This window comes from Platalea leucorodia (assembly GCF_965183815.1).
Source record: "Platalea leucorodia genome assembly, chromosome: 21".
Taxonomy (NCBI): domain Eukaryota; kingdom Metazoa; phylum Chordata; class Aves; order Pelecaniformes; family Threskiornithidae; genus Platalea; species Platalea leucorodia.
Genome location: NC_138843.1, coordinates 3,959,692 through 3,982,935, shown reverse-complemented (window position 1 = coordinate 3,982,935; position 23,244 = coordinate 3,959,692). Strand labels below are relative to the sequence as shown.

General features: G+C 49.8%; 2 protein-coding genes across 4 annotated transcripts; one reads left to right on the top strand and one right to left on the bottom strand.

Annotated features, from left to right (window-relative positions):
- Positions 1-657: 657 nt before the first annotated feature.
- CHAF1A (chromatin assembly factor 1 subunit A) lies at positions 658-16,630 on the top strand. 2 transcript variants are annotated; one of them, XM_082331342.1, is made up of 15 exons: positions 658-736; positions 1,536-1,586; positions 1,821-2,644; positions 5,272-5,328; positions 7,495-7,736; positions 8,341-8,401; positions 8,946-9,014; positions 9,435-9,658; positions 10,170-10,338; positions 10,546-10,626; positions 10,712-10,801; positions 11,039-11,300; positions 11,918-12,405; positions 14,693-14,786; positions 16,300-16,630. In XM_082331342.1, the coding sequence occupies exons 2-15, from the start codon at positions 1,538-1,540 to the stop codon at positions 16,395-16,397; spliced, it is 2,808 nt and encodes a 935-aa protein (XP_082187468.1). In that variant the 5' UTR covers positions 658-736; positions 1,536-1,537; the 3' UTR covers positions 16,398-16,630. The 2 variants fall into 2 exon arrangements, with proteins under 2 accessions (XP_082187468.1, XP_082187467.1); XM_082331341.1 differs by lacking the exon at positions 658-736 and adding an exon at positions 1,028-1,100.
- A 709-nt stretch (positions 16,631-17,339) lies between these two features.
- UBXN6 (UBX domain protein 6) lies at positions 17,340-22,962 on the bottom strand. 2 transcript variants are annotated; one of them, XM_082331343.1, is made up of 11 exons: positions 22,270-22,958; positions 21,672-21,826; positions 21,536-21,597; positions 21,256-21,387; positions 20,598-20,695; positions 20,118-20,193; positions 19,947-20,031; positions 19,476-19,695; positions 19,242-19,372; positions 18,451-18,596; positions 17,340-17,953 (listed from the first exon to the last, which is right to left on the bottom strand). In XM_082331343.1, exons 1-11 carry the CDS (start codon positions 22,350-22,352, stop codon positions 17,825-17,827), a joined length of 1,317 nt encoding a protein of 438 aa, XP_082187469.1. In that variant the 5' UTR covers positions 22,353-22,958; the 3' UTR covers positions 17,340-17,824. The 2 variants fall into 2 exon arrangements, 1 of the variants encoding a protein (XP_082187469.1); XR_014230309.1 differs by having other exon boundaries at positions 17,814-17,953; positions 19,242-19,367; positions 22,270-22,962.
- Positions 22,963-23,244: the final 282 nt, after the last annotated feature.

Genomic DNA, 23,244 nt, shown 5'->3' with positions numbered 1-23,244 from the left:
GCTTGCCATCGTCCCCGGCAAAGGCGCCGGTATCGCGGCTCGGTGTGTGACAGCGCCATCTCCGGCTGTCGGGAGCCCGGCTGTGCGTGAGGGGGGATGTGAAAAACAACCGTTGGCGGCTCTGCAGCGGCGGGGCAACGTAACTTTCCACAGGAAAGGGGCAGCCGCCACCTGCATCCTCCAAAATACCGCTGGTGTGGGGGTAAAGCGCTGAACCGGAGGGAGCGCGGGCCCTGAGGAGAGGCGAGGAGGAAGGGGAGAGGCGGCAGCCGCGCCGCAGGCAGAGCTGGGGACCTGCAGCCCGAGGGGGGTCCCGGCCCCCACCCCTGCCAGGCTGAGGGGCCCAGCACCGCCCGAGCCCGGGCTGCAGAGATGGGAGGGCGGGTGGGACGCGGGGACAGCCAGGCCGGGAGAGGCCGGGACAGGACGCGGGACGCATCTGCCGTGGCACTGGGGGGCACCGCGCCGCCGAACTACAACTCCCAGAATCCATCGCGGCAGCCGCCTGCCCCCTCTGCGCCTGCGCGCCTCAGCGGCGATCGCTCATTGGCCGGCGACGCTGCCGCCATTTCGCGGCCTGGCTCGGGGCCCCTCAGTGGCGCAGCGCGGCGGGCGGCTCCGCCCCTCTGGCCGGTGGTGCGGAAAGGCCGCCCCGACCTCTGCGGAGCCGGCCCCGGGGCCGCACCGCCGCTGCCCCGGCTCCCGCCCGGCGAGCAGGCAGGCCTCGAGCCCAGGCGTAAGGACCCAGCGGCACCCCGCCGGCCCTCACCCAGCTGTCCAATCATGGCCTTCAGCGGGCCAGACTGGCATCCGCTGCCGCCAGTCAGCGACGGCCGTCGCACTAGCCAATCGGAATGCAGCGGCGAGGCCGGGCGCCGAGCTTCCCTCCCACCCTCCTCGCGAGACGGGGGCGGGGCGGGCGGAAGGGCGGGTCACGTGGGGGCGCTCCGCCTATCAGCGCGGCGAGGCGCGGGGTCGCCCCGGCTCCCGCCAAATACGAGCGGGAGCCCCCGGGGCGGGACCGGACGGGACGGGCCGGGACGGATCGGCCGCCGCCGCCGCCGGAGGAGCGGCGGGAGCCGCGGCGCCCGCCGTGGCAGGTAGGGCCGACCTGGGGTAGGCGGCGGGGCCGGGACGCGGTGCGGTTTCCGGCGGTGGTTGGGCCGCGGGGTGCGCGGGGCCTTTCCCGGGGTAACAAAGGAGGCCCGGCAGCCGCCGCCGCGCCCCGGAACCAGGCCCGAGCCCGCCCCGGCGCCTCACCCGCCGCCTCCTGCCTGCCCAGCGCCCCTTCCCTCGGCCCGGCCCCAGCGGGGGGTCCGGTACCCGGCGGCCTGAGGCCCGGCGGGTCCGAGGATCCCCTCAGCCCCCGGGGTGCCGGCGGGGCTGGCCCCGGCCCCTTTGTCCGGCCTCGCCGTGCCCGCGCTCTGCCCTGGAGAGAGCTGTCGGGCGCTGCCGCCGCTCGGCTGTCTCGGGGAAGCCGGTAGCTCACCGGGAAGGTCTCACGGGTGTTTATTTGTTATGTTTTTCCCTCACAGCCATGGAGTGCAGAGACAAAGCGGCTGTTCCTCCGCGGAAGCTCGTACAAGGTGAGGCTGTAGAGGGAGCGTCTGTCACCTGGTGCAGCCTTAGCGCGCTAAAAAGGTGTCAGACGTGATTTTGTGAAATATATTGGCTTTGCAGTAATAAACCGCCACGGACCAGCTAATCTGTTTCAATTCTTGCACTTAAGAACTGATAAAACAACTTGATATTGATTCCTCCCCTTCCCCTCTCCCCAGTGTTTTATGTGATGCGACTAAAACAATAAAATGTTGTTTCAGCACGGTTGCCGTTCAAACGTTTGAATCCTGTACCAAAGGAAAAATACGATGCAGATTCAGAAGTCAAAAAAGTAAAGAGCTCGCAAAGTGGTTTTGGTCCAAGTAAGGATTCCTCCCTAGATGCATCGCGCGCATCCCTGGACAATGTGGAGAATGACTGCCAGCTGGATTCAGATGTGAATTTTTCTTCAAAACTCGTTAACGGAAAGGGTCCGTTAGACCATTTTATACAGAAAAACGCAAAAGGTGACACAAATGAAACTGTAATTGTTATTGACCTGACAAAGGGCTCTAGCCATAGACTGAGTGATGACGTAGACCATGTTAACTTTGATTCAAAAGCATCTTCATCTGTAGCTATAACTAACGGTACGTTAGGAAAGGAGATAAACCAGTTGAGTTGCCTGAATTCTGCCCAGAGTAGCCAAACGGATGATTCAGCGGAGACTGATGCGCAGTGCAAAGCTGTAGCGAGTAAAGATGAAGATTTGGTAGATGGAATCCAGTCGCGTTCCGGGTTAACAGAGTGTAACAACGTGGAAAACACGAAGGTAAACCAGAGCGAACTGAAGGATGTCATCTTTGAGGGGAAGATGCCTGTAGTGCTCCTGGAGGATATTATGACTGCAAAATCTCCCCAAGTCGCTTCTCTGGATGGAAGCGTCACGTCGGAAAATGAGACCATGGAATCGTCTCACGAAGGGGACTCTGGACTTACCAACTCCTCGCTAAGCTCTCGCTCTGTGAGCTCGCCTGAGGCGCAGCCTGCTGCAGAAACAAAGAGAAATACTAGTCCTTTAGCTGCCTCAACGCCTGTTAGGAAGGTTGGTCTCTTTTCTTGGGTTGTTTTAAAAGCTGTTGTGTTGCAGATGGGTTGTATGGTTTCGTGCGCTTGTGAAAAGGATGAATAGGATATTCACAAAGATCCTGAGAAATGTATGGAAGGTGGTGTTGATTTATTAACAACATAACTGAATTATTGCCTTTTTGAATCTTCTTTTAAATCCTATAGCTAAAGAATTTAAATCTTGCTTGGTTTTGAGCTGCTGGTGTATTTGCATTGTGTAAATGTAACTTTAAACTCCGTTACAGCTTCATTTTATATATATATTTTTATTTTTTATGAAGTGCTCATAAAGTGCATGCCCTGGGACTTAGCGTTTTGGTAATTGGGATAAGGACAATTTCCAAAAGCAGTTTTGTCCATTAGGTGATGTTTTACAACCTCTATTCTATCCTTGATGAAGCTGCTGTGAGAGGACGTTACCCCAGTACCTGTCAGTGCAGATACTTTCCAAACTCTGAATTTCTGCAACTGTGGTGCAGAAAACGCTTTAAGTTGAAACTACAGCGCATCAGTGGAACTGCAGATCTGTCTGTGGGGATGGAGGACGAGTCAGGCGAGCCTCTGTCTCTCTGAACTGAGCGTACAGAGCTTGTGCTCTCAGCCATCTTGTTACGGGCGCGCCGTCGAGCACGGGGAGCTGCTGCGGGGAAAAGTCACTGCGCGTACGGCGCTCCTGGGGACGCGCGATGCTGTTGGGCCGTGAAGGCTGGAGCGCAGGAGGCAACACCTCGAAATTAGCTCTGTATGAGCTGGTCGGTTGTGGTCTTGGTTCCAGTTTAATACCTCTGCTCCAGTAGGAGACCCCAAAGCATTGTGATTTTTGGTTCTGTGTTGAAGGGGAAGCTTCTAAGGACAACAGTATCTGTGCAGGTGGCTGAAACACGTGCCTCAAATGCCTGTTCACCGCTCAACCATTTTGGGGAAGAGAGGAGTGGAGGTGTAGAGCAGGGGTTTCTCGGGGGGGGCACAGTCAGCCATGGTGAAACCTGTGAAGCGGAGCAGTCCTGGTGAATGTGCTTGGGCGCTGTAGCTAAGCCTCGACTACGGTTAGGCTGGACTATCTGACTGGTGCACTTGTTTTGCTCAACTAGAGGGGAAAACGAGGAAGGTATTGAGGGGCAGGTCAAAGTTGTGCTGCCGGGGTGGAGGATTGAGGCTGTGGCTCAGGTAAATGAGGGTGGAAGCGGTGGAGCAGCTGGTAGCCTTCCTGCTTATGCCATCTTGAGCCTTTTAAGAAAGATTTTCCCTAACTATCCCCCTGGGGTTTAAGGAGAGTGTCCCACAGGCGAGGAAAAAACCTTGCTGGCCTGGAAGAGGTATGGATGAGTTAGCTGGGGCTTGGAGCTCAGGATGTGACAGGTCTTCCGTGTCTTCTGCACGCTTATCAAGAAAAATGATCAATTCTTACACTGTTAAAACTCACAATCTTTCATCTCTAAAATAAATACATCAACTCAAGCAGGCATGAAGTATTTCTAGTGTGGCAGAGCAAACAAAAAAAGCACTTGGCTCCTGATGTAATACAATAACGCAAAGAAGTTATTGGTTTCCCGTGGTGCGAGGTGGGGTAGGAACAGCTCAGGTGGTGCTTGCCCAAATGGGAGGTCTGCACCTCGACCTGCACGGTTGCCTGTCCTGGCGTGTTTGTTTTCCTAGGTGGAAACAGCCCTGATAAAGAAAAGCTCCCAGTTGAAAGAACTCTTCTTTTGTGTCAGATAAATACAGAATCTCCTGATACAGCTTTGCACTGTGTAAACTTGAACGTCTGCGAGTACAGAAAATAAAGCAGGTGGTCTGTGTTAGCCTGTTAATCACAGGGATGAATGTGGTACCTTGTACTGCGAATGGCAGGAGAAGGAAGGGGGGGGGGATACAAGAAACTGAACCGTAGTATGCTGAAATATTGACAAATCAAGCCTTTGACCAGTCGATGAACAATGCTCTTAAACATAACATACATTGTTTCCACTATTAATAACAGCTTTAAGAGAAATGAGAAGTGTGACCTGTTGGGAACTCAGGGTTGATGCGCTGATGCTAGTGGAAGAGCAAGAGGGCTATGATTACAAGAAGAAACAGTGTTAAAACATGGATAATAGTCCTTGTGTTCAGGAAGTTATATCTCGATATCATAGCACGAGTAAGTGGTAGGGTGCAAAAAAAAAAAAAAAGCACCCAAACAAGTTTAACTCGAAGGAAGTGACTTTGCTATAATTAAATGTCCTCTGTTGTGCTCCCGTGATTTGGAGCTGCTCGAGCTTCTGTTTGTTTTTCTGCACATGATATTCCCTTGCAAATGATACTTTAGAACTGCGTAGACTAGAGGGATTTGTTTATGCAAAACTTGGTAACACGAGGACTTAATGTAAACTGAAGCATTTAGATGTATTCAGGCTTAAATGTAAATCAGGGAGATTAGATATGCTTGAACTGTGTATTCTTAGATCCTCTGCTGAAGGAATACTTAAGTTGCTGAATATACTAATCTGCAAGAACAATGTTAATATAATTCAGCCGAAGCTTGCTGTTCTTTTAGTAAGAGTTCTAGTGCCTCGCGGAAAGGGAATGATGTGGATCTCTAAAACTTGCGTTTTGTAATTCCAGGTGTCTCAGAAATTCCACAAAAGTTCGGCAGAGAAGGAGAAGCTGAGATTGCAAAGAGTAAGGCATTTTCACTGACATAGAAAGTTTAACCTGCTGTGCTTTTGCATTGAATAGTAAGCAAAGCCCTTTGCGTTTCATCTTAGTCCACTTATAACATCTCTTCCCGGTTTCCCTCGCTGATGAATATGGAAGAATCTTAATGCATGCAGTTAAAGTACTTGGCTCCCTCCAAAGCTTCTTAATGCATATGTAATGAAGTGTGGGCGGCCTGCGCCGCGTTTCTGTGCGCTTTGGTAAGATATTAAGAAACTGTAAATGTTGCTGACTGCTTGTCAAAGTGCTTTTGAGAATTTTTTTTTTTTTTCCAAACCCTTCCTGAGAGTGTAGGTGCAGCCTGCTAAGTGGACAGATACAAGTGAAATCTTCAAGAGCCTTCTATTTAAGGCTGGTTCCTGCTTCGTCATTCTCACCCTTCCCCCTTTTAAGTCACAAAACGTAGGGTCTGTTCCTCATTAATAAGTGAGGCAAATGGGCCGCTGTGTTTATGGCTTGCTGAAGAACCTGTTGGATGTCGCTGCTGGAAACGCTCAAGCTCCGGTCTCTGTTTGCTCAAATGCAGCTAGTCAGCAAACTCTGTTCTGTAACAAAACAGCGGTGCGATAATTTTGCTGTCCATTCTGCTTTCAGTCATAAAATGCTAAATATAAAGGAGGCTGATGGATCACATGGAGTTCTTGAACAGTCAGTGCTGTATGAGTGGGCTTGGCCTGCTGGAAGACCGGGTGTGTTATTTTAACTGCAGCTGGGAAGGCCTGCGCTTAGGAATTCTTATTGGGTTTCTTAATAACTAATTTATAAAGTTGGTAGGGGACTGTTGTGTGTTTTACATAAGCTATATGTGGTGGAGCCTGCTCCCGAGATGCTTGCTGTTTATGGCGCCCCATATAGAAGTCCAATCTGTTGTGTTCTTCCATTCTATATGTAGTTTAAAAATAGCAGTAATGTGAGGGAGATGAGATGAGAATGGAAGCTTTATTACGCTAAAAACTAAATAGACCCGCCAATCTTGCTGTTAACTTCACACCATTTTCCAAACTACCCAGTAGTTTTTCACTGATTACCATGACTCAGTTCTGACAATACTGTTGGTTTTTTGGGTTTTTTTTGTTTTTTTGGTTTTTTTTTTACCATTGGCACCATTTTGTGTGTTGGTTGCCTTCTGCAGTTATTTGTACACTGTGACACTGTTCAGTAAGTCTTGACGTTGCCAAGAAGAGATGTGAAATAAATAAAACAAAACTGAAAATACACAGTGAGGATATTTGTGTGTCTGAGCACAGACATACCCTGGTTTCCTGGTGAAGTCACCAAAGCCTACAACGTAGGGAAGCTGTCTTTCTTGAATTTGTCATTTTTTAGTAAGCGTTCCGCATTCTCCTTTATGTGTCAGTAGACCCAGAACGAGAATTTCAGTTGCCTTGGGAGGAAATACTGTGAACAGCAACATTTTCAATGTCATCTTCCCCCATAGTGCCCCTTAGATACGCTTAGAGCGCCTGGCGTTGTCTGATTATCTAACGCGGACTAACACAAGTGACGGGTTTTTTTTGCGAGCTCCAGGTCTTATAAAGCAGCTGCACAGTCCAGAGTTTGGAGGCTGGCATTACTGCCTGAGATAGTGAAAAACATTGTCGGAAAATCCTTATGGGTTTATAATGCAAAATCAGACCAAATTCACTTTTCAAACTTATACCATTGTAGCTCTACATCGATATAAAAGCCTGAAAGCTTAGCTCGTGAGGTATGTATTTCCAAAGAAAGTAATTTGGAAACAATCTGAAAGCTTAAATTAAAAAATAATTTTTTAAAATTCCCATATAACTTTCCATAATGCTACATTGGTAATGAAGATGACTCAAACATAAAGCAAGTAGAATACAAAGCTTTCCTTGATGCTTAGAAAATCGGAACGCCTCCATTTGTTAGGAGAAAAGAACAATTAATCCCTTCAGAGAGGCAGTACAAGGTAGCTCAGCTGGCTGAGGCAACAGGTAGCTGCGGTTAATAACCTCGTGTCCTGTGATAGCTAGAAACGATGCTGCAGGTCAAGCGCTGGGTGGGTGCAAGGATCGCAGCTGAAGAAACGCAGTCCTTAGTTTTTATGCCAGCGGCTATTACTGTGTAGAAAAAGGCAACTTGCTTAATGGCTTGTCTCTGACCCAGGATCAGGAGCGCGCGGACAAGCTGCAGAAGTTGCAAGCAGAAAGAGAAGAAAAAGGAAGGCTGAAAGAAGAGGCGAAAGCTGCAAAAGAGCGAGCCAAGGAGGAGGCGAAGAAGAAGAAAGAAGAAGAGAAAGAGTTGAAAGAGAAAGAAAGGAGAGAAAAGAAAGAAAAAGAAGAAAAGGAGAAAGCTGAGAAGCTGAGAGTGAAGGAAGAGAAGCGCAAGGAGAGGCAGGAAGCTTTAGAGTAAGTGGCTTCATTTCTGCAGGTCCCGGGGAGTAATGTGTAATGATGTGAGCACCTTTCCGCACCCACCCTAACTGTCCTTTCTAGAGGCTGTACTGGTCAAACAGCACGTGCCTCTGTCACGGGATGGATTTTAAATGCTTGAAAGACTGCGTACGCCGGACCCCAGTCTCAGCAGTACTTTTTGCTTGCAGGCTGACCCAGGCTTCTGATTTGAAATGGCTGAAAAGAGCTGTCATGCTCCACTGAGTTTTCCCTTCATGACCAGTCTTGCTTGTACTTTTGCAATTTGCTGGCACTGGTGCCCTGTCTGTTGAGGAAGTTGCTTGTAACTTGATAATACCATAAATACCCTTTCCTGCTATTCGGGGAAACTTGAAGCAGCCTAGCTACTTTGTGGCTAAAACAGGTCAATATTTACTCTAGAAGGAATGAAGAGAGTCTTCTGTACGCTTAACCAAGTATGGTCCTTGGCTGAATTAATAGATTATCTTCTTGCCTAGCATGATAGGGTCTTAGTCAAGGTCTGGGGCTTCTCACCTCTTCCCTAGTGCAAATAAACACTTGATGATTTGTGACAATTAAAATGAACTTTATATTAAAGGGCAAAACTTGAGGAGAAGAGAAAGAAAGAAGAGGAGAAACGGTTAAGAGAGGAGGAAAAGGTAAATGCTTCCTCTAGCTTGTCTCTAAATTCTTTTGCTATGGTGAAATGATGTTAATGGGCTCCCTGGCACCCTGCCGATGGCCGCTGAGCCATTCACAGCGGGGCTCCCACAGCTACCGCGGTTCTCCAGGCAGCGTACCCTGCCTTGGTGCCCCTCTCAAGGTCGTGCTGCTCAGGAGTGAGCACGTCCATTTGGGATGCAGCCTGTCCAGACTGATCTGGTGGTGCTGTATCGTGCAGGTTTCTTGTCTGTTACCTTCGCATGTGTTGGTGTCTTTGCATTTACCTGTTAAAGTCTTTTCTGCATTTGTTTTTCCAATGCCCGTGAGTGAACTCTATCCTTTGTCTTAGCAATGACACTGGAATCCACAGAGGTGTGTTAGAGAAGACAAATTTTTGTTGAGTTACAGGAGCTGGTAGATAACTGAACTTTGCTTTGTGCCTCACTAGATTTGAAGTTGAGTCATGCATGAGCTCACCTTGAATTATAAGGCCTTGTCCTACCTTTGTGTTTATAATTTGCATTTTGATTCTGATTTCAGCGTATTAATGCACAGAAAGCAGAAATTACGAGGTTCTTCCAGAAACCAAAGACTCCACAAGCCCCGAAGGTGAGGCATTGCTATTCCTGCGTTTTGTTGGTCTTTCATTAGTTGTCGTCTAACAAAGACACTGATTTCCTTCTGATCTGTCCCTTAGAGCTGCTTAGGTGGACAAAGCATTAGTATTTCTTACTTCCTAATTTCAAAAGGGTAAAGGATTTAAAAAAAAAGTCTGTGACCAGAGCAGAGACTACAAAAGAAGTTTGTAGTTGCTTTAGCAAAAATCTCAGCTCTGTCTTCTGCTGTGTTGGCTGTAAAGACCTAGATTCCCTTGAGAAGATCTCCTGGAGTCTCGGATAGGAAGGGCTTAACCTAAATCTTCACTCAGACATCAGCACCTGGTATTGAGGCTTGTTGTGTATCTTGAATGTGTTGGTACTGCAGTTTCTCAGGTGTTCAGACCCTAACGATCCGCACTTAATATTTCAGATTCTTGCTGGCTCTTGTGGAAAGTTTGCTCCTTTTGAAATTAAGGAGAACATGGTCTTAGCTCCCCTCTGTCGTATTGCCCTCGATCCAGACTTCTTAGAACAGCTGGATAAGCTCCTGCGGGCGCAGAATAGTGAAGTTTCTTTCTTGAGGGATCTAAAGTGTCGTAAACCACGTAGAACTGGACCTACTTTTGTCAATAAGAGTGCCGACATAGTAAACAGGTTAGTCTGTGTTTTGGGGGGTTTCTTCACTTTGTTTTATGTAAGGAACTGCAGAATGCTTTCGAGGTAGTCTTACTCTAATATTGGAGACGATGGAAAGATGGAGCTTTTCTCTGAATACTCATTTTGTATGAGAATTGTTTCCACGGGGAGCAATACGTTATGATGTAGATTTCCTTCATTCCATACGATGCTTCTTAAATCCTTCCCTGCAGGAAATCTTGCGCTTCGGGCAGCTGCCTTTCAGCGCTGGACACTGCTGGCCCTTAGTGGTGTTTGTCTTTGATAGTTTTAAAAAGTAAACATACCGATAGCTAAAACAGAGGTGCTGTTCCGGAGGGAGGTGGCTTGTCTGGAACTCATGTTGTTGCAAGCGGATCGGGAGTGTCTGTTCTAATGAACTCAAGCTCTGGGTTGGTATTGTGGCTGAACTGAAGTTTTCCGTAAGATATTTTCCTGAGCAGCAGGGGAGTGTTCTGTAAGTACTGAAGATGGCTTCTTGTTTTAACAGTGACGTGGTGGTAGTGGATAACTGCAAAACAGATGCTGTTCCTGAAAGGGGGAAATTTGGTAGAATGAAACTTCTGCAGTTTTGTGAGAATCACCGTCCTGCGTACTGGGGCACATGGAACAAGAAAACCACTATGATCCGTCCCAGGAATCCTTGGTCAAAGGACAGTGTAAGCACCTCACAGGCAGTCTGCTTGGACTCTTTCCTTTCTTTATGCTCTTGAAGTGAATACGCGGTTGGCCAAGTTCACCTCTTCTCTGGGATTTGTGACCCACTTGCATGTTCCCTCTTGCTGCTGAGTTTTGAAACCCTGAATGGGGTCTGGTGTCGTGCTTTCAAATTACTTACAGAAATGGCATGTTGGCGTTTCTTCTAGAAACTACTGGACTACGAAGTAGATAGCGATGAAGAATGGGAAGAGGAGGAACCTGGAGAAAGTCTCTCCCATAGTGAAGGGGTAAGGATTCCGCGTGCTGAAAACTAGCCTTCGCAACCAATGGCACTCGTCAGTGTAATTTCTAATAAGCAGAGTTTATTTTTAGGATGATGAAGAGGAGGGAGAGGATGAAGATGATGACGATGGGTTTTTTGTACCCCATGGGTACCTATCTGAAGATGAAGGAGTGACAGAAGTAAGTGAACTGGGTGTCACTGGATGTCCGTCTCTGTTTCCAATGAATCGGGTAATAAATATTGGCAGAGGAAGAAAGCGTGTAGTCTTGGCAGCGATGTAACTCCTCTCAGATCTGCATGGTTCAGGCGCAGACTTCTCTAGCTCAGGGAACATGGTAAAAAGCTGGGTTTAAAAAGCTTTTTTTTTTTTCCCCCTGGAATGGATGTATCGAGTTCTTTCTCGCCTGTGGCTTTAGGAGTGCGATCCAGAGAATCAGAAGGTTCGTCAAAAGCTGAAAGCGAAGGAGTGGGACGAACTGATGGCCAAGGGGAAGAGGTTCCATGTTCTACAGCCTGTGAAAATTGGCTGCGTCTGGGAAAGTGCAGAAAATGACAGCGGCACAAATGCGGACCTAAAGGTTCTCCAGCAGTTCACAGCATGTATCCTGGATTCACCTGTTGCAGAGGAAGAACAGCAGATACAGAAATGTAGCAAAAAAAGAGCAAAAGATCAGCAAAGTAAGACCTGAAGGGCTAAATAGTTGTACTTATGCACTGTTGTACTCTGCTTTGGAGGGAATAGATTTTTGTATCGAGCATCAAATTCAGAATGACCTGTTTGACAAGGCTGAAATCCAAGGAATCTCTATGAGAGTTATTGGAAAGGAGTTTTCCGGCATTGCGTCTGGTATGGCCTTAGTTATGCTCTCCAAAAACTCTTGCTGTAGGTAATCTAGGAAATAAAGCCAACAAGACTTCAGTAGACTCAGATTTAGGGCTGCTTACTGGAAGCGCTCGAGCCCATTGACCCGTTTATTGCTCGGGGGGAGAGGATTTAGTTTGTGTGACAGGTTTCAGTACTGAGTATCTCCTGTGCCTGATTAACACATGGATGTGACTAATGCACATGAAGGCTAGAACAGGGGTTGAAGCTTTCACTTCAGGGTATCGTCATTATTGAAGGTGACTTTTCTACATCAAATTTAACTCCTGTTACGATCCCTTATCTAAAATTAATCTCGGCCTATTTGCCTTTTATCTGGAGCGTGTGTACTGATAGGTTATGTCAGCCTGGCTTTTCCTAACCTTTAAACAGTTCTTCCCCACAACCTTTGTGCATCCTTTTTTCTCTGCAGTCCTTGGCCAACTTCTGCCGCTGCTGCACGGCAACGTGAACGGGAGCAAAGTGATCATCCAGGAATTCCAGGAGTGCTGCCGGCAAGGACTGTTCAGTGACGTGACTGCAGCTGCCGACTGTAGCGACACGAGCCCTGCGAGCCCCCACACCTCCCGGCCGCAGACGCCTGTTGGCGAGGACAGCGGTGTCCCTTCCAAGGCCAGGCTAAAGCGAATCATTTCTGAGAACTCTGTGTACGAGAAGAGACCTGAATATAGGATGTGCTGGTACGTCCACTCGGAGGTGCTGAAGAGTTTTGATCAAGAGCATCTCCCCGTCCCCTGTCAATGGAACTACGTCACGCAAGTCCCTTCTTCGGGGAAGGAGGAGGGTGGCAGTGTGCCAGGCGTGGCTGTCCTGCAGACCACCCCCATGTCGGTAAAGAGGAAGCCCACCGGAAGCATGTCCATCACTAAATTCATGAAAAGGCCTCGGGATGCAGAACAGGTGAGTTCCTTTCGTGGTGCTCTTCCTCACTAAAGAACGACGGGAACGTAGCTGTGCGTCTTCAGTAGGCGAGCGTCCTGGCATGCCTCCCAGATTGGCCTAGATCTGCCATGAGCAGAGTCAAAATATTAAGCTACAGATCTTCATACAAAATCCACCCTTTTTGTGGGGAAAGGAGTGAAATTATGTGACTCTAAAGAGATGGGTTTCTTTTGTGCCTCTCCAGCTTGGACTGTGTATTCCGTTTGAAATGTTGCTCTCCTGCTGTTCTTCCATTTTCTGCTATTTGGCAGTGATTGCATCCAAGCTGTGAATAGTTTCTGAGTGTCTGCTTGGCCTTGGTTTTACAGCTGCGTATAATTTGTATGCAGGTTTTTATGTGTGTGTGGCTGCCAGATGTATAGCCTGAGCTGGTGACTTACATCAGTTGCATGTGTACTGATGAAATGTGGTTCCTAAGTGCTGCAACTCAACCCGTAATAGTCTGTAAAGTCTCTGGCTTATGCTGTCATACATAAAGCTGAATTTCAAGAGCTGGTTAAAAAAAAAAAAAAAAGAATTCATAGGAACAAAATGAGCTGGATTTGCAGTAGTTTCTACTCCAGCTCTAAGCTTTGTTGTGGTCTCCCTATTGTTTGCTTCTGCTTTTCAGGGTAACCACAGGTAGTATTAAGAGCTTAATCATCCAAAAGGATGACTGAAAAGTATGTGATTGGTGCTTTAGCTGTGTGATGCTCTGTCATGCATTTCGGACAGTAAGGCTTTAGGTCCTGAAGCTTGGTGTTATCAGCTGTTTGCCTCCAAACCTACAGGTGGGACAGGGTTGGCACTGTCAGTGGATTTATTCCTCATCCCCTGTGGACACGGGGGTGAGGAAAGAAGCCACAGATGAGGCTTTTTATGCTTTTCCTTCTCACTTTATTCTTGGCTTCTTTGGCTTTTCTACTGAAAAAGCTCTGCATTCAAGTATCGATAGGGATCAGAGACTTGTGAGAAGCTGTTCAGCCCCCAAACTCCATCTGCTTGGGTTTTTTCTTATACACTAAATAAAGGCAGAGATAAAAATCTCTGCTTGGCACCCACTGGAAATTCTGCTTAGAACCGACTACTTGAGCAGAAATAGCAAAACAAAGGCTTTTAGTAGAATTACATCACCAGCCTGAATTCTTCCAAGCTTTCAAAAGCATCTTAAAGCTGCGCTTGTCAGGTCTGACACAGCGCAGCTCGGAGCAAAGGTGTCACAGTCCTGAAAGCCTTTTCATGCCTGATGTCTAAATCAGCAGTGCTCAGGTATTGGGATCCCTTCCTCCCTGTCGAGCGAGGCGGGGGCCTGGGGAGAGCCCAGGAGCGATGGGCAGGTGAAGGCTGCCAGGTTCTCTGCGCCTGGCACGTGTTGCTCTGCCATGAAGCTCGCGCCAGGACTTGTGTAAGTAAAGCTGCACTTATATAAACTGTGGAGAGAGAAGAACTCGGTACTGAAGTGGGCAGTACCTGCACACGTGTAGGAGGGGAATACTTAATCTGAGAACTCCGACTTTAATGAAAGATGTAAATTTAAAATTTCTTCTCTTGGATGAGGTTGTAGGGGGTGGGGACCAGGTTCTAGGTCTGAGATTTTCATTCCACAGTTCCAGCTGGGGGAAAAACAAAACCAAAAACACTCGCAGCTGTTCAATGCTGGGCACCTTCAGTTTATATCACTCCTTGGATTGATTTTTCTCAACTCAAAATGAGTACTTTGTGCTGCTCCCATGGCAGAAAATAGGGTCATCAAGGGAAGAACTGTTGCCCCTCCCTGAAGAAAAGCTAATTGGCAAAGATGAGGAGGAGCTGGGGGGAGAACACGATTGAAACTTGACAAGCAAAAGTCATTTTCCATCTTCAGAAGGAAGAAAGCATCCAAGCTAATCAGCAGAGGGGGGGGAGATTTCCCTTCCAAAACACCCAACAAAACTAAGTCAGATTTCAGTTAAGGTTTGAACTGACTTTTCGATGTGTAGGCTGTTCATCGCGTTGTGTAATAGCGAAACATCTTGGAGCAGAAGCTTGGCGTGCTTCCTGCTGTACGCGCCATTGCAGATGAGGCCCTTTATCAAAAGTCAGTGTCTGTTGAAGCCAGAGATTGCTTATTTTTCTTCCCTACAAATGTGCCCAACTGATCAGACTGCGCTGAGTCCGGATCGTGAGGAGTGCCCGCGGTAGCCCTTCGCAGCACTGGCTGCGCGTGCTCTCGCACGTTAGCACCGTCAGCTCGCTGATACGCGGCTGGTACCTTTTTTTCCTTAAGGCTGAAGCTGCGGAGATGGATGGATTTCAGGCAGACACCGAGGAAGATGAGGAAGATGATGACTGCATGATTGTGGATATACAGCCAGGCAAAGGTGAGAAAATCAATTGATAGCAGGCTTTTGGCAGGCGCTCGCTCCCACGAGGGAGAGTGTGACAGTGGGAACAGCGTGTGGCTAAACCTGTTGCAGTTTTTCTGCCGCTTTTTTTCACCCAGCCTTGTGCTTTTCTCTCTAGATGTTTTATTCTAGGTACTTCTCTGCTTTTTATGTTTTATTCTAGATGCTTCTTTGCTATTTACGGTCTTCTCTAACTTGCTCTTGCCTTCTCTTCCCTCCTCCCTCCAATTGACTAAATAGCACGAGGTGCTTGGACTAGCATTTGGCTGCCAGTGTTACTTTTTTTTTTTTTTTCTTTTTCTGGTAAGAAAAGCGAACGTTGGGGTCAGTATCAGCAGATCCAGTAACTACTGGTAAATGTTGCTGAGCAGGGCAGGTCTCTGGGGCGTGCGTACTTACATTCAGAGCCCTTCCAGGACTGAGAAGGTCTGGACCGTGACTCCCCTCTGCTGCCTTCTGGAAGTCTTAGGCGCACGCTGAATTGTCTGAAGGAAATAACATCAGATAATAACCAAGCTCTCAGATGTTTGAGAGGTGAGGGCTCTGATCAACACTTTGCTCTAGAATCTAAGCAGTTGCTTATATTTGTGTCCCAGTTCTCCCTTGGAAAAGGGCTTTCAAAGCTCTGCTGCTATAGTGTATCCTTTCAGGCTACGGATTCAGAAACAGTGGGATGAGGATGTGGAGCGGCTCCTTTCATCTCCGCGAGGCTTTAACTATACATACTTGATCATACAGATCAATGACTTAACACCAACCACATGATGTGCATTCAGCTCCTCTAAACCGCTTTCAAAACCTCCGAGCTCTTTCTTACCGCTCTCACAATAGAGCTCTTTCACAATGCCACTGGCACAACCTGAATTAAGGAAAGTGGATTTTTTTGTGTGTGTGTTGGGCAGCTCCTCTAATTGAGAGATAAGGGCTCGTGCATTTTCCCAAAGCCCTAAATTCTGTAGAGTGTTTGACCCATTCTAGGCCTATCTGGGTTCTCCTTTCTATCTCAGCTGGTGCTACATTCCTCCTCTCGCTTTCCCTAACAGACAATATAACTGTTTGACAAGAAGCTTTGCATTTAATCTTGAGCTGCTTTTGCTTATTACGAGACTGCAGTGAGATGAAAGCCTTGCTTCAGGTTTGTAACCTCTTGTTCTGAGGACAGGGATGCTATTCAGTAGCTTGCCTCTCTCAGGCTTTGTTGACACACATGCAGCTGTATTTGTTTAAGTCTGCTCGAGTCTAAAGCACTGAAAAGATTACGAAGATCCTTTTTACGGTTGAAGTAATTTTATTCTGGATTGCTGTTAACCCAATATTAAAACCAGTTTTTAAATAGTATTGAAAAGGAGACTTGCGAGAGATACGGGCAGACAAGCTAAGACAGATAAAGCATATAGTAGTCAAATTCTACTAGACCAGTGAGGATATTTAAAAAACCAACGAACCAAACAAAAAAAACCCCAAACCCAAGACATTTTCTACTTTGCAGATTCTACATTGGCAGCTACTGAAACAGCTTCAGAATCCAGTGGCACGAGAGCCGCTCACCAGGACACCAGCATGGTCAGCCCATCTAATGCAGTTTGAGACTTAAATGCCTACTAACTTCTCTGTATGTATGTAGAATGAGTTAGAAGATTTTAAACCTTGTGTATCTTTGAACAAGATACTTGAAAGTATTCCATATTTCTTGTAAAGAGAAGACAGCACTTTGTTCTGCTTCAGACCAGATGGAAGCTTAAATTTTTAGTTCTAGCTTTTAGCTTAAAAAATACTGCATATTAATCTGTCCTTAATAAAGCATTATTGAAATTTTGATACTTCTTTGTAATGGAAGGTATCTAAGTTATCTCTAAAACTAGTGGAGGGATTTTGAAATAAGCTTATTGTGATGCCACTGGGGGAATTACTCTGTTCATAATGTTGTATAGCATGGCCTTGGGTATAAATGATGTACAATTATATTTGAATTTATGCTATCTATATCATCCTGTTTGTGGTCTTACTTGCTACAGAGAACAGCAGCAGGGCTTTACCTTTGGAAAAGGTAAAAAAACAGGTTGTTTCTCCTACTTTGGGATAGGCCAGTATTAATTACAGCTCAGGGGTAGATTATCGGTCTCCTGTACGCTGTACACATTGCTACAACAGAAGCTGTACACATAAAAGCTGGCTTCTACCCCACAGAAAAACTTTAAGATTGAAGTATAAAGGGCTGAACTGGCATCAGACTTGTTTACATATGTAACAAACTTACTGGGGCTTTTAACTTTATATGGCTTGCGAGTTGATGATTTAGTTCCCTAAAATACTGGCTGTAGTTTGAGGCTTAATCTCTCACCAGTGGGCAGCATAAATAGCTGTTGCCTGTTGTCAGTCCCCTGGTCTGTCTGCAGGTGCCGTGAAGTGAAAAGGTAACACCACAGCTGCACCAGTAACACCAGTGCCAGCCCCAGCACTGACTGGAGCTCGTCTGCATTTCAGACCTCTAAGAGCAGTGCAATTCCAGTAACTTTGAACAGAACTGAGTCTTTAAATATTCCATTTAATCAGACTAAGCATAATTTTATCTAAATATATTCTCTCCAATAGGAGTTACAGTGCACACAGAAGCAAAAGGAAAAGCTGAGTTCTAAGCCCAGCCTGATAATCCAGGCTCAATCGATTGGTAATCCAGCCTAGTACTAGCACCTCATCCCTCCTCCAAGGGAGGAGAGTGGTGCTTCTTCATGGTCTTGGAAACACCTCAAGCAGTCACTGCTAAACTTGGTTTTTTAAAGCCATTCAGAGCAGTCCTGTCAGTGTCTTACTGGGCAAGATTGCCTTGGTGTATGGCTACTGGAGTGGTGGAGGTGACTGCAAGGTTGGTGTGACATGGCAGAATCTAGACTCCCGCTCTGCAGAGCTAAAACAAAGTCATTTCTGAGGTCACGTAGCTGGAAGCTCCAACAGTCAGTACAGGAAAATGAGGGAACAGTCTAAAACCACCAGCACTGAGTCCACTCCCCTTTATTTTATGACAGCGTCTGGACTCTGGAGAGAAGTTCTGGTTTCAGGGGGCTTGCTGGCTGCTCCTCTCCCGACGCCTGGATGTCTGCCATGACTGCTGCGTCCCAGGCCAGAGTCAGGAGGGCTGAGGGCACCTGGAACGGAAAAGGCTGTGTTACGAAGCTATAGCAATGTTATACTTTGACCTCATAACATGCTGTGTATGTTCACAGACCTGGAAAAACTTAGCAAGAGCACTCCAACTAAAAAGGACAAGTGTGGATTTCTGCAAGAATCTCCCTAGGGGATGCCGCTTTGGGCTTTCTGTTGGAAGCCTTGTGCTAGAGCAGCGTTTGCCTCGCAGTTGCTGCCTTCCCTCTTTTCCCAGCGTGGACGCTAACCCTGTGATAGAGCTGCTGGCAACTCCTGCGACCCGCATTTGCTACAGGAGGTAGGGCCTTGGGCTTCCTTCCAGACCTCCTGCCTTCAAGCAGTCACTTCTTTCAGCTTAAAAAGAAGGGGCCAGAGCACAACTCACAGCACTGAGAGCAGAAGACACAAACTTCTCTAAGTTAGGAGCAGTAGAAGACTCTGACAACCCAAAGACCCCTGTGGAAGGTACTGGCTATCTTTTTTTCTATTTTATACTCACCAGCCCACATTCATTGAAGGCCAAGTTCTCATCAGTCAGTTTGAGACCTCCAGGTCCCAACAGCTCAAAGGGCAGCCAGTCATCTCTGAGCGCTTCTCTCACAAAGTTGTAGAGCGCAGATACTGATTCTCGTGCGTAAAAAGTCCCTGCCACGAGAAAACAAGGTGAGAGATTGAGAGAGAGAGTCTGGCATTTACCAAATCTAACCTTTTTGTGGTAGGTTTCGTGGGGCTCGCGTACTGATGCAAACTTTATGAACTACTTCAGTGACACAGAAACAGCCTTGATTCAGCTGAGAAGTATAAAAGCAGAATCCCCAAAGAAAAATATTACTTCAATCGTTGCAAGCCCCTGCCAGCCTGTAACAAAGAGTTGGGAAAGCCTGAAATGATTCCAGAGTTCTACTGCAAAATTTGAAGGGGATTTATGCTGTTGTATGGCCTGACACCACACAGGCAACCTCACGCTGGTTACTATAACAAACCGCTCTAATGAGTCCGGCGTGCTCGCGGTAGCCTGGGAAGAGCACGCTTTAATTAACAGCGCCTTGAGATTCTTCCCTCTCCACTCAGCCCTGGCTTAGAGTCCCAACCCTGCGCGGGTGAGGCAGGCGGAGGGCTCGGAGACGGGAAGAGTTCTTAGAGAAACATCACCCCGCTCTGCTTTTTGTTGCTTTATTCTACCAGCTGCGTTCAGCACACCTCAAGCCTGCTTATTATTCAAGCTCTTGCGTTACAAGTATTCTCAGAAGCTTTTGGGGGTGTACAAAGACAAGGTAAGAAGTCTTTTACCTTGGAGGATGTATCCGTCGGGAAACCGGACTCGCAGCAGGGTGTAGTTGTACTTCCGCATTTCCCTTTGTTCTTCTTTCTCTCGCATGGCTCTCGTCCTCAGCATCGAAGCCTTCTCCACTGCTTCTGTCCTTTAAAGAGAAGGCCATTTTTAGCGTGAAGGAGAGGCACAAGACTCTCGGCTGGCACCGCGCACCCCCGGGCGGTCAGGGCCCTCCTCCGAAGCCTGCTCACCGGAGCCGTTGCTCTCGTTTGATCTCTTCTGCAGTGAGGTTGTAAAAGTCATTTGGCAGCTCAAACCGAGCCGCTTCGGGTGATGGTTTAAATATACAGAGCTGGCGATCCAGCTGGGCCCTCACCGGCTCAGAGCTTAAAAGCTGCTCTTTGTAGTCCTTGAGGTCTTCCAACTTGGTCAGCATTTCTTCCTTCAGCACATAGTACTCCTCTGTGGTCTCTACAACCAAAGGGACAGGATTTGAGTCTCTTGTTTTTTACAGGAGTAATGTATGAAATACAGGGGCAAGGATCTCCAGAAAATGTAATGTCTTAACAGGGAAACTGCAGGGTGAGCGGCTGTTTCTGTCACAGCCTTTTTTGCAGCCTGTGGAGCGCTCTCGACAACCAGCGCTGCCTCGCTGGCCTCCCCTGGGATCTCCCACCACCACCACACTCCTGACTCCGGTTTAATACACTTAGATTTCTTGCCTTGTCCTGGAACAGGCAGTGTTTTTGTTTCAAACCCAATAGCCTGGAAAAATCTGTGTATCCCTTCCAGGCAGCTTATCCTTTCCTGGAAGAAAAGGAAAGAATTTAGATGTAGTCTGCTCCAGGCAAGGACGTTCCTAGGCAGAGCACCTGCAGGAGTCTTGACCTCACCTGAAACACTTTGTTCTGCAGTTTGATTTTCCGGTACTTCTCCTCCTCTGGATGGAGATAGATATTATCCAGGTATCTGCAGAAAGAGGAGTGCACTGCGTGGATCAAAGCCGGCACTTCAGGACACACTACCCCAAGGTGTAAGAAGAGACTGAAAAACCTCATAGAATTTCTCACAAAGAGCTAAAAAGCTGAGGAAAGTAAAATACATCAGTGTTTCGTGCCCATGCCAGAGAGAAGATAGGGGTGGCTGATCTCAACCAGCAGCTCCCGAACCCCTTGGACGAGTGGACCAACTCTTACAACATCTCTGAGATGCTGACCTTATTTCTTAACTAACGGTTAAGACTGTTGGAGTGTTCGGCTTTGGTTTTCTTCTGACTTTGCCTGGTTGCAGCAAGAAAATCCACCTGCCTGCTAGCCTTGCACGGAAAGGACAAGCTACCTGCGTGCTCGGGCCTACTAGCGCAGCCCACGTACTTGGCCATGGTCTCCACGCCCGCTCGTACTTTCTCCCGGTCCTTATTGAAGGTGTGAATCTCCATGATCGAGGCAGCCACCGGGTCTACGGAGAAATACTGGGGGAGAAGGAGAGAAGCTGGTGTTATTCTGCACAAAGGGAGGTGCGGGTCTGTCGTGGTTTAACCCCGACCAGCTCAGCACCACGCTCGTTCCCCCCACAGTGGGATGGGGGAGAGAATTGGAAGGGTAAAAGCAGGGGGAAAAAAAACCCTAAAGCCAGATTAATAGGTAAAGCAAAAGCTGTGCGTGCAGGCAAAGCAATTTATTCACTGCTTCCCAGTTCAGCCATTTCCAGTGTGTCATCACCCTTGTTTTCATCACATGACAGCACCCTCCCAGCTACTATGAAGAAAATTAACTCTGTCCCAGCCAAAACCAGTACAGGGCTGGAGTTCCCAGTCCCAGCATTTCCAGCAAGCCGAAGGGAGGGTGCTCGGACAGGCATTTCTACATCTGCAGCAGAACGGAGTTGCCCTTGGGGAGACGGTGGAGATGTTACAGGGAGAAGGCGGAGGGGTGGAGAGGTCGCTGCTGCCGTGCTCGAGGGCACCCGCGCCACAAACCGAGTTCAAACAGGAGGAAGGGAAGCGGCGCAGCAGGCAGACGTGGTGCTTACCGACTGGATGGCTTCCCTGATGTGCTTCTCCTTCTCGTCTTTCCTCACGACCGCACCGGTCAATGGGCAAACGAAATAGACCCCTGAAACAGAGGGGGCGGCTGCCCCTTCCTCGTCCGGGGATGCGAGGTCCTAAAGGAGACAAAGCCAGGGACTGAGCTGAGCCCAGGAAGGTTTTGTGGGTTTTTTTTTTTGTTCTTAAACATGCTGGCACAGCTGCACAGGAGAGGAACCGCAGCGCAGAAGGGTGCTGAGCAGGGAACAGCCCTGTCTCTCCTACCTTTTCCTCCGCAGAGAGCCCTTTCCCGCTCGCAGCCGCCTCGGCCATCAGCTCTTTTCTCACTACGAGAGACAAAGCCGGGTTGTGGCGGCGGACGGGGCGGAGGGTCAGCGGGTTCCGGAGGGCTGGAACCTACCCTGGTTCTTGATGGCCTCCTGGGAGGAGGGCGCCTTGGCCTTGGGCTTCAGCTCCATCCGGGCCAGCGCCGCCGCCGCCGCCATCTGCGCCTCGTCCGTCGGTCCCTGGCGGGGCTTCGGTGCCGCTTCGGCTTTCGGCTTCTCCTTGGGGACCCTGGGCAGGAGGCAGCGGCAGAGCTCAGTGGGCGGCCACCGCACCGGGACGGCGACGGCTCCGCCACCGCGCCCGCCTGGACCTGGCCACGGACGCGGGACGGTCGTTACCGGGCCGGTGCCCTCCGGGGAGGAGGCAGGCGGGGAACCGGTTGCCCCGGTGCGGCTGCATCGCTGCCCTGTGAGTGTCGGCCCCCGCGGGACGGGCGGCCCGGGCACCGCGGCGAGCGTCGGCCACGGCCGTCGGTCTCGGCCCCGGCCCCGTGGCCCCCCGGCGGGCACCGGGCCCAGGGCGGCTGCGGGGGCCGCGGACACCGGCAGCGGGGCGGAGGGGGCCGGCTCCCGCCCGGTCGGCCCCGCTCGCTGCCGGCAGCGCCCCGGGCCGGCGTCCACCGCCCCGCCCCGGGCCCACCGTTACCGGAAGGTTCCCCCCCTACCCCGTACCGGGACGGCTCCGAGAGCTTCTGTCCGGGCCCCGCCGTTCTGAACTTCAGGTCGGTCTTGATCTCCTGGAAGAACTTGCGCATGGCGGCGGCGGCGGCGGCGGCAGCGGGACCGCCCCGCCCGCGTCACCGCCACCGGAAGGGGCGTGTCCGCCCCGCCGCTCTAGGCGCCCGCCACTCGGTGACCTCGGCGGTCCTCCGGCGCGGCGGGGCGGGGGGCTCAGCTGGGCCCGGATCAGGTTTTAAGCCCGGCGGCAGGCCCGGCGCCCCGCCGCCGCCCCGTCCTCGCCCCGGGACGCTCCCCGCTCCCCCTGGGGTCGCCCCCGCCCGCGGGGCCGCTGGCAGCGGCCGACTCCGGCGGGGCCTCGGGCGAGCCCGCGCTGCGGCGGGGCCGCGTCCCCGGGCCGGGCCCAAGGGGTGGCGGGGGCCGGAGCTCGCCCTCGGGCGCAACCCCCCGGGTCCCCGTGTGCCCCCGGGCCCCTCCCCACAGCCCCTGGCCCTCACCCCACAGCCCCTGGCTCACACCCTATAGCCCTGGCCCCCTCCTTATAGCGCTGTCCCTCACCCTATAGCCCCTGGCTCAGACCCTGTAGCCCTGACCTATACCCCACAGCCCTTATCTCCCACCCTATAGCCCTCTCCCACACCCTGTAGCCCTGTTCCCCCTCCCTATAGTCCCTGGCCCTCACCCTATAGCCTGTCCCTCACTCTGTAGCCCCGACCTATACCCCACAGCCCTGTCTCCCACCCTGTAGCCCTCTCCCACACCCCACAGCCCTGTCTCCCACCCTGTAGCCCTCTCCCACACCCCACAGCCCCTGTTCCCCCTCCGTATAGCCCTGTCCCTCACTCTGTAGCCCTGACCTATACCCCACAGCCCTTGTCTCCTACCCTATAGCCCCTGTCCCACATCCTGTAGCCCCGTCCCTCACCCCACAGCCCCTGTCCCCCTCCCTATAGCCCTGACCTACACACC

Excerpts from the sequence above, each read along its gene's own strand:
- CHAF1A (XM_082331342.1), top strand. The coding sequence starts at position 1,538 with ATGGAGTGCAGAGACAAAGCGGCTGTTCCTCCGCGGAAGCTCGTACAA. Across the intron at positions 1,587-1,820 it reads TCCGCGGAAGCTCGTACAAG|CACGGTTGCCGTTCAAACGT; the intron begins GTGAGGCTGTAG and ends ATGTTGTTTCAG. Across the intron at positions 8,402-8,945 it reads GGTTAAGAGAGGAGGAAAAG|CGTATTAATGCACAGAAAGC; the intron begins GTAAATGCTTCC and ends TTCTGATTTCAG.
- UBXN6 (XM_082331343.1), bottom strand. The coding sequence starts at position 22,352 with ATGCGCAAGTTCTTCCAGGAGATCAAGACCGACCTGAAGTTCAGAACG. Across the intron at positions 19,373-19,475 it reads AAACGAGAGCAACGGCTCCG|GACAGAAGCAGTGGAGAAGG; the intron begins GTGAGCAGGCTT and ends TTCTCTTTAAAG. Across the intron at positions 17,954-18,450 it reads CCTTCAATGAATGTGGGCTG|GTGCCCTCAGCCCTCCTGAC; the intron begins GTGAGTATAAAA and ends TTTCCGTTCCAG.